The 10113-nt window shown below is 44.9% G+C and overlaps 1 protein-coding gene across 6 annotated transcripts in view; it reads right to left on the bottom strand.

Moving 5' to 3' along the window:
* Positions 1-3128: 3128 nt before the first annotated feature.
* Positions 3129-10113, bottom strand: part of SSH2 (slingshot protein phosphatase 2) — a 255428-nt gene continuing 248443 nt past the window's right edge. For all 6 annotated transcript variants that reach the window (XM_081272257.1, XM_081272259.1, XM_081272260.1 and 3 more), the window contains one exon: positions 3129-10022. In XM_081272257.1, the coding sequence (XP_081128383.1) occupies positions 7953-10022 (2070 nt within the window). In that variant the 3' untranslated portion in view covers positions 3129-7952. The remainder of the gene's footprint in view (positions 10023-10113) is intronic.

Here is a 10113-nt window from a genome sequence, read left to right as displayed (position 1 = left end):
CCCAAACTGCCCCGCCCTCTTTAGCGGCGGGAAAGGGGAGCGCCTCCGACTTCCAGCCCAGGGTCTGTGGGCCTCGGAAAAACGTCGAAAGTAAGTGTTCGTGGGTGTGCGGGTTGCGCGAGCTCCTACCTCCGCGCTTCCCAGGTAGGCTGGTCCTCAGACCCAGGGAGGGGATTCGCGAGTGGGCGCGCGCCCCGAGAGGAGGTAGCGCATGAGGCCAGGTGCCTTCGTGCCGCATTCCTGCCACAGTCACTCTCGTAATTTAACCTGTCCTGCGGGCCGAAATTGCGGGACTGCACGTCCAGGTCCCGCAGGGAAGAGTCCCCAGAAGATGCTCTGTGGGAATCTCAGTTTTTGGATAAAAGCCTAGACTGGCCCGGGGCAACAGCGAGGATACCTTACCAGGGACTGTGAATGTTACTGTTAATAATAGCGATAGTGATCATTTGAAAACCTAAGCCAATGGCATTATGTTAGACATTTCGCCCATTAGAGACAATTCCATGGAGCAGGGCAGGGAGCAGCTTAGAGACCGGTGTCCATCCCTCCAACACATTCAGAGGTCAGAGTAGCCACCTCAGAGCTGATGCTTAGCCTCTTAATGTCCTATGGACCTTGCATGAGCTGGCGCCAACTCTGTTCCAGGGAAGCCTCCTCCCACTCCCCCAAGACCCACAGATCTATTTACCAAGGTCAAGGAGGAGATAAACATCATTTCCCACTTTATCACGCTGAGTTTAGTTCAGCAGTGTTTTCTCTGGAAGCTTCAGCAAATTTGGTTGGGGCCTGGACACCTGGAATCAGCAGCATACAGCCTTCTGGAAGGCAGAAACCAGCACTGGGCAGAGGAGGAATGAAGGTGGTGGAAACCATGAGGGTCACCACAAGGCTCCTTTGTTTTTCAGGATGAGTCCAGGTATTCAGTGGCTCATAGGGGAACAGAATCAGAAACTGTCACAGATGCTCCAGAAATAATTCATGGCATAGGGGACTGTGAGGATGGATGAGGAGTCTCTCTTTTACCTAAAATGATTCCAGGTACATGTATAGGAGAAAAAGACCAGAGTGACTCAGTTATTGATATTATGATATCAATAATTCACACCATGAGCTAGGCACTATTCTAGGGGCTTTACACATTTTAATAACATTCTGGTAACAAGCTTCTGAGATGGTACTGTGATTATCTCTATTTTACAGATGAGGAAACTGAGGCACAAATAAGTTAAGAAGCTTACCCATCACTTAACTGGTGGTTAGTGAAGCTGAGGTTCTTGCCCCAGGGTCTGACATATAGGCCTATGCTTTTCAACAGTATGCATTTCTGCCTCACCTTGAAGGGCAGTGCCACTTTATCTCAAGTATCTCTAAGGATCTGATGCTGCACAATGTAGAGGAAGGATTGCCTGGACTAATTAGAAAACTGAGGTGGCAATCCTGGCTCAGCCATATTTTTGCAGCTCTCTGGGCTATAAAATGAAGTGGACTGGGTGGAGTTCTAGCTCATTTGTTGGCAGAGAAGAGATTTGACGTCTGTCTCCTTTTCTGAAATGGCACCCTACCCCTTCTTTTACTTTCAAGACAGCTGGGGGACTTCCTTCTAGAGGGAAGGGTATGGGACTAGGATGCAGGGATCTCAGTCCATCTTGCCTTCAGTTTCATTACCTGGGAAGAGGGGTGCTCTAAGAACAGCAGCAAGGATTCACAGGTATTTGCTTGACCCTGGCTGGCTCAGTCCAGCCCTCCAGCCTTCTGAAGGTTGCCAAGGTCTGGTCGAGCTGTGGGTGAGCAGAGCCAAGGCCCAGAACTAATCAGCGGAAGAAGCCGTTTGCGCTTGGTACCTCCCCTCCCAGATGGGTTCTGAACTGCAGTCCACAGAGACAGGCTGGGATTTCATCTCATGAAGTCATTTTCTGGCAATTTAGCTCTGATTTCATCCTCTTGCTTCAGCTAGAACGCCAAGATTAGCTTATTAGACTGGTTAGGGACCCCAAGTGTTCTTAGAACATTTAGTGAAGTGAACTTATCTTTTACTATGTTCCAAGTTGTGAGTTCTCTGATCTTCTAGGGGAGATATTTTGCAAGATTTGAGGTTTCAGATCTGTACTCTCTTAGTAACCAGTGGTGTGCCCCTCCCACTTGACATACACTATTCAGAATGAAGCAGGCCGAGTTTAGTTCAGCAGTGTTTTCTCTGGAAGCTTCAGCTAATTTGGCTGGGGCCTCAGAACTGAGCTCTCTCTAGATGGTTGTACTCTCTTGTAGTGATGAATAGCATCACTAAATATCTCTGTGATGGGTCTGTGGAGAGGTGGGAAAGGAGACACCCAACCCCCAGCTCATTTGTTAGAATTGCTCTTAGGCTCTGTCTTCTCCCTATGTCACTGACATCAAATATTTCTCTTCTATGGTGGGAGAGTTAAAGTTTTTACTTCTTTGGAAACTCATGTCTCCTTGCTTTCAGTGAGCTTGTGCTAAAAGCATGTTAGCTCTCTCATTAATGTCTATAGAGAGGTCACTCACCCAAATTCTGTCTCTGCTAGGGCAGGTCACTGCAGCTATCCCTATCCAGTCACTCTGCACCACAGAGGGTGGAAGAATTTTGGTCCCTTTGCTTATTCATTCTGCTAACATTCAGGTGGTAGCTTTGGCAAATGTCTTTGACCAGGCAAGTTCCCAGCTTGGTCACTTGACTGGAGTCATACTGTCTGAAACAATATTTTTTTTCCCTCTGTACTGGGGATTGAACCTAGGGGTGCTTTACCACTGAGCCACATTCCCAGCCCCACTCCACCACTTTTTTTTTTTTTTTTTTTTTTGAGACAAGAGTCTTACCAAGTTGCTGACACTGGCCTCATGCTTGTGATCCTCCTTTCTCAGCCTCCCAAGTTACTGGGATTACATAAGTGAACCCCTGTGTCTGGCTTGTCTTAACAATTTTTAGTGATTCTATTTCTTATCCAGTCTTCTATTTTGTGAAAGGTAGAAGGTTACGTTCTTTACTTTAGATCTCTTTAGGGTGTGCTTGACTGAGATCAAGAGCACCTGTTCTTGGTGTCCTCTTCTTCCAACCCTTCCACCTTTCTCAGCGCCCCCCCCCTCTTTTATAACACTTAATCGAATACACATTTCATCTTCAAAATAAAAATTTATTCAATCTGTAACAAGAACATTGAATCTGCACATTTGCGCACAAGTTCACATTTAAAAACAGCGGAGCACATCAGTAATAAAAAAAAATCTATGATACAAGTGGAACATCCCAACCACCAGGAAGATTAAGGAAGGAGATGAGACCACTCTTTATATTCTGCTTCAAATGCCTCAAAAAGGTCCCAGAGATTCCAGGGAGCACCTGCTTTATTTAATAAAATCTGAGCATAAATTTTGGGGTAGCCTGGGGCAAAGGTAACAGTCAGTGGGTGAGTCTTCTGGACTTGTTTTCCATGTTTAGAACAAGTTCTACAAAATAAAGTAGGTAACAAACAAACAAAAAAGGCACCTTTAGCTATGCCAGGAAACCAAAATCCAACAAAACATAAACATCAAACAATTCCGTGGCCTTATTAATTAGAAAACATTTAAGGACCAGTTCCCCAGTTTTCAGTTTGGGTTACCAGCTTGAGTTAAGGGCTGGGTATTAGTTCTCCACGTGTATGCAGTATGCTGCCACCAGTGTTGCTGTGAGGACACAGATGGCAGTACCAGCCATACACCTCTTGGGGGATATTCAAGATAATAAGGATGATTCCAGTTTAGAAATCCTGTCCTAGATCTCTGGGGCATTGAGAAGATGAGGCTGGTTTTCTTTTCATAGCAAAAACCAGGTTCAGTCATCTTCCATTTCCAGGCTAGAAAAGTACAGAAGCACCTTGCAATAGCTCTCCATGGCGTCAAGGGACCCCAATCTCTGGGAGAAAGGTTAGGAGTGTGCAGCTTCCTGCTTTGGTGGCAGGTCTTTTTCTAATATGGATGTTGGGTGAGTTGAGGCAACAAATACACTTATGTCTAATACATGCCTTGATCTTTTAGTTTGGAATGGAAAACAAAGTCCACAATGCTATAAGTTGCAATGGTGCTAAAACAAATAAAATTTCATGTTGTCTACTATCAAAAAGCAAAGCAATATTAAACAAAAACCATACTAGTCATTCACCATTACGACCATCACTATTAAGACACACTGCCACTGAAGAAATGACGACTATTTAATAGACAGCGCTGGACGGGAGTGCAGGACACAGATGAGTCAGCTCCAGGTTTTACCCACCTATCCACAAGGGCTGACATGGCATTGCTTTATGTGAGGACCCATAGGACAGCTGGGGCCTGGGTGCCTACAGGACTGAATGGTCAACATGATGATGCATATTTTAATACAATGTAAACCAAGTACCCACAAAGTTGTCTGTAAAAGCCAAAGATGGCTTTATTTTAAAATGCCCTTTAAAGTGACTTTTTGCATAATGCTTTCTTAGGAAAAAGAAACAACTCCCACAAAACATCTTTACCAAACATGCCTAGATCACTTCAGAAGTGATATCCTCAGATGAAGCAGGCAAGAACTTCTGTGAACTGCTATGTCTCTAAAGCTTCTCATAGGAAGCTTCAGGTCTACCTGACAGCATCTGTCTGGGGCCCGTGAGCAAGAAGGACTTTAAAGCCTGAGGTATCATCCTCAGGTTGTCCTCAGAGATTCTGGTAGTTCCCAAAATGAGAAAAAAGGAAATGCAAGTTGGGACAAAGTTACAGAACCAGGAAAACACTAAAGAGGCTTCAGAGACTGAGATTCTAGGAATGATCCCAAACAGATGTTCTAAATAGAATCTGAAAGGCAAGTAAAATGGAGGAGGAAGAATACTACCATATTACAGAACTGTGGTGTACACTTATTAAATGTTTCCAAAAGAAAGGGTTGTTATTTCTTTCCTGTTGACCACAGGTAACCACCTAGATTACAGCTGTGTCCTCCTGGGGAGTTTTACCCCATGTACCAAAATGTCAACTCTTTTTATGCATGCACATGCACACATACTCCTCCAGTTATTGAAAGACTATGGTGATCTTCAAAAAAAGAAAGAGATAAAGAGAGGCACTAGACAAGAGATCAAGGTTTTCCCATTCATCTCTATTAATCTACCAAACCTGTTGTTCCAGGTCTGGATTTTCCATGAACAGAAAAGGGAGACAGGCCACCCAGTATTATCAAAAAGTTTGAAGAAAAGAAAGTCTGGAAAGTTCTCAACTGCCCCCTGCCTCTGACACTGCTCAACCATGTACATAACTCAAGAACACCCAAGTGTGGGGGTTTGAGAGGGCTGGCAAGACCCCTTGGCATGGTTGTGTAGAAGGCGTTTATTTAGGTAGGTATGTTAAATTATTAAAAAAATATAATTAAAAAAGGAAAGCAGAGCAAGACTGTTTTTCTGCTCCTTATGAAAATAAAGTTTTATTTTTTTTCACAGCATTAGAGGGTTTCCTGCCCAACTTTGTTAGTATTTAATGCACTGAGTGAGCATTAAACACAGTGGCAGGTGAGAAAGACACACAGTGCCATGTTGTTCACACTGCTTTACTTCTTAATGTGTGGGATGTGGATGCTACTCTCACCCTCCATGCACATCCCCCTTCCCAGCCCCACCACAATTTCTTGTCCTTTGCCCATCTTATTGGTGGTGGAATAGCCTCAACAAAACGGGGTGGTTTAGACAGATGAGTCCTGGAATTCATCACCCTGTCTTGTGAGCCTCTTCACACTGGTACATACCACCTAACAAAATATTTTACAACACATAAATATCCAGGAATCACAAAGCTCCGTGGATGACACATTTTAACACATAAGGGAACTACTGAAGGATAGCACAGGTATACAAAATTATTATATCACAAGATACTTTCCACACGGGGCTGGCTGTCCAGCCTGCTTCCTGGCAGTGATGTCAGACACAACCATGGCTTCCATATGGCAACTGGGTCCATGGCTCCTCTGGAGCACCTACAAATGGCCTTGGTCCAGTTTATCTGGACCTTTGGGTCATTCTACCACCTGCCCCCTCTGAACTCTGGCCTCTGACATCACCTTGAAGTCTGTACATCTGTCTCTTCCTCTCAGGGCTCTCGTGAGCCAAAAACCTAAGTCTCAAGTTTGTACTCAGCCAATTCTCAGCAATGTGGACATCAACCAAAGCAAACAGGAAGCAAACTTGCAAGCCTTTTCAGTTTTGATGAGCTGTCATGGGTATTTTATTCCAGGCTAAATATGTTTTCTGTAAGAAGCTCAAAGAGGCTTGTTTATGGCAGGTGCTCCTGTGTTAAGGCTCTCCCCACAGCAGCAAAGCAACAATATCCTAAATGGAGTCATTATGGGTGCTTGCCTGTGGCCCAGGCCTCTATTAGGAGCTTCCACTCTGGGTAACACATACTCCCTGGCTGTGATTCTGCTACTGGCAAACAACATTGTGGGATTTTAGTCTCGAACAGAAATCAGCCTTCGGTCACACTGTGATCTAATGGGAGCCTTTAGGGTTTTCTCTAAGGAGGAAGTTACTAATGCATCATTTGGCAGGAGCTGGTGATTAAAAGTCTCCATTTAAACAATTAAAACCACCATCAATGTACTGCGCAGATTCCTATCAACAACTATCAGTTTATTTCTGGTGTCTTTGTGTTGTTTTCCAGTTGCAACTCTACTCCTTCTTTAAAAAGAATCAAAAGACCCCACAATATTAACAACAAAACATTGGAAGAAAGTGACATTATGTACATAAATACTGTGTATAAACTTTAGAGAAATGATAAACTTTCCAGAAGCGGGGGGGGGGGGGGGGGAGAATCTTATGTCAAGTGTTAACAGTGATAATATAGAAAACTCTGCATTCAATGGAGGTTATACATATGTAACAATTCAAATATAATCTAAGAAATTAAAAAAACAGGATGGGGGAAACAGAATGGAGGAGGAAAAGAAATTGGAAAAAAATATGGCCATTAAACTCAAAAGGCCCATAGATTATTCAAGTAATGGAAGGGTTAAAACCCTACATATTTATTCATTTTACAAGAACACGTGGACTTGATTGCTGTTTTTCAAACTTGTCTCTCTACTTTGTTTCAGTGAGAGGGTGCTGCAGAGCACACTTCCTGGCAGGTGGAGCCAGAGTGATCAGCTGCATGGACTGTACCAAGCCAGAAGTTACTCAGCAGCAGCCTCTCCAACCTTAGCTTTTATCATGCTCCTCCCTCTTATCATGCTCTCCTCTACAGAAGACTTCTTGGATTTCACTCCAGGTTCCTTTTTAATCTAATTTCAAAAATTACCATCTGGGGGAAAAAACTATTTGCTTGGTAAATTTACAAAGCCAACATGCTTTTCTGTACTGATATGCTCTGGAATATCAGAAGAAATGGGTTCTAGAAGACTCCTTTTAAAGCAGAGTGGAATGTTCCTACTTCAGGAACTCCACAGGGTTACAGTGGAGATGAAGGTCGAAAGCACTGTAATGTCCTGGCTGCCCTTCAGCCCATTTGATGCCTCAGGTCTAGAAACCATCACTGCAAAGGCCTGGGCCAGCACTTCCAATTCCCAGCTTCAGTGCCACCCTCCCCATCTGCTTCCTTCCCTCAATCAAGCAAGCATGACAGCAAAATGAGAAGCAGGTGGCAGTTCATTGAAAAACAGCAATTTGCCTTTGATAAAGGTGTTCTTTGAAAATGAGCTCTTTTTTTGAGGTTTGAGAATTTTTTAAAAATAAAAAATGATGAAATCAACCTCTCTCTACACACACACATATACACATACACACCAAGAAAAACCCAAACTCTGCATGCGCCAGGAACAGTAATATGACCAAAATATTATAAAATTAACCAATAAAGTGCATGTTCCTTACATATTACACCTGCCCCTTTACAAACATTTCTCTAAGAAAATCACATGTGTAGGCTCAGAATCACATGGTGTTATAGAAGGGGTTGGTTGTCCGTTTTTTATCATTTGCCCTTTTCAGTCTCCTAAGGGGGTGAGTTCTGCCATGTTGCTGACGAGTTGCCACAGCCACCCCTGGAGCTGGGCCTGCACGCTGCAGTCCCTGGGTCTGTAGCAAAGGAAGGCCTCCTTCAGAACTAGTCAATTCCGGTCCTGCCCTGGGGAGCAAACACTGCTGACTATAACCAAATTCTTTGGCATACTGCACAAGAGGCCTTTCCACTGGCTTGCTCTGTGCAATACACTCTGTTGTTTTGAGTTGTTCTACAAAATACTTGGTGGGCTCTGGGTTCTGGGGGGCACCTGGTTTTTTTTGGAGCTCCTGGGCCTCCATGGCATGCATGCCTGAGTCTGTTCTGATGAAGGGCTGAAGCAATTTGAGATGAGGGGACTCTGGTAAATAGTCTTTACAGAGGTCCAGGTAACTTAACTTGGCGAGAGAAGCTGAGCGCCTCATTTGGGATGGTTTGGTGAACCCTGCCTGGGAAATCACTCGCAACTCAATTTCTTTAGCACGCTCCTTTACCACATTAGGGCCGTGACTGAGATTCTTTATATCTTCACTACTGGAGCTATGTGGGAATCGACAAGCTACAGGTGATGGGTCTGTTTTTTTCTGTAACTCCCCAGTGCTATCACTGAGTTTGCCAATTACACTTAGGTCTTCACTACTTAACTGAGAACCCATGTGGGTCACTTCATATCCCCTGGAGAGGGGATCCTCCTGCCTTTCTTCCCAGCTAACCTGCTCTATAGAGGGCTCACTGTCTGTGGTGCTGCTTTGCTCTGTGAAGCCTTCCAGGTGAACCACGGTATGGGGATGCAGGTAATCCAAGGTGGCAGATGGTATGTGGGTTGTGCAACTGACAAAAGGTGCTACTGTCTTCAGGGCTGTTGATGGGATGCTGTCCCTGTCTTCAGGGGTGCTCTTCATAGAGGTTGGGTTGGTGGGTCTATCATGTTCAGGAGAGGAAGAACATGGCAGAGGTAGCACTTGAGGGTGCAAAGAAACCTGGTTGGGGTCCAGAGTCCTGTTCAGATTTTCATCAAGTGCACAGAGCACAGTGACAGACTTCTCCACTTTCACATTCCTCAATCCTTGTTCCCCACTCCCTTCACTGGTGGCTATTTCACCACCTGACCCAGTGTGATCAAGTGATGTAACTGTGTGGGTGTACTCAATGATTTCTATCCTCTTAGGATAAGGAAGAGGGATGGCCTGTGTCTCAGATTCTTGGTATGAAACTACAGTCCTCTGCTCCTTTGGGACTCCTTCCTGCTTTGTCCTAGTATCTGACCCTGGGCACTCCCTGGGAGCTGGCAAAGGGTGATAGTCTGACAGCTCAAGTGCTGGAACGACGACACTCTGCTCACAATGGGAAAGTAAGCCAGCCTCAGACCCGCTGCCTTTCCCTTTGCCCTTGTTCATCTCTGGTTCCTCGGGGACAAATGAATGTTCTGGGGTGGATTCATCATTTTTTCCTTTTGGTGCCAGGTCTGCCACGGAAGAATCATTTTTAGAATTCTTGCGAGTAGACAATGAGGTACATGCAGGGGTGGCACCATGGTGCTCCTGCTCCTGCCGTAAGCGCTCTTCAAACTCCAGGGTGGCTCGCCTCACAGACCCAGAGCACCACTTGGCACCTGACTGCATCCCTGGGCCCCACAGCTCGTGTTCCCCCTCAGCTGGTTCCTCGTCTTCCGAGTCTGCTGTGGACGAGTGTGTGCGGAGACAGCTTTCTGGGTTGTACTTCCCTGAGTCTTTGGCTAGTTCAGGCTGGGTTGTGTAGAAACCCTCATCTTGTTCTAAAGGTTCAGGTTTGTTCTCTGGGGCCTGGGTCCTCTCAAGGGGCAGTTCATAGATGGTGCTCTTCTTTGGTGTATGGCATGGGTTGGACAGGATGTCCCCTTTTATCTGAATTTGCCCAACTCCTTGACTGATGGACTCAATTTCAGTGACGATTTCTTTGACTGAAATTGCATTTTCTGGATGAGACTGCATGAAGATGTCTGGGCTGACCAGTTCTGAGATTGCCTAAGAAAAGGAAGTAGTGAGAAGATTATGGCATATAATAGTCTAATTGAAAATGCTACTGTACTGTTTATTAATCTTCTGATCCAGGAGA

The sequence above is a fragment of the Spermophilus citellus genome, assembly GCF_964194105.1.
Source record: "Spermophilus citellus genome assembly, chromosome: 17".
Classification (NCBI taxonomy): domain Eukaryota; kingdom Metazoa; phylum Chordata; class Mammalia; order Rodentia; family Sciuridae; genus Spermophilus; species Spermophilus citellus.
The sequence above is the reverse complement of the archived record's forward strand: the minus strand, read 5'-3'. Positions and strand labels throughout refer to the sequence as shown.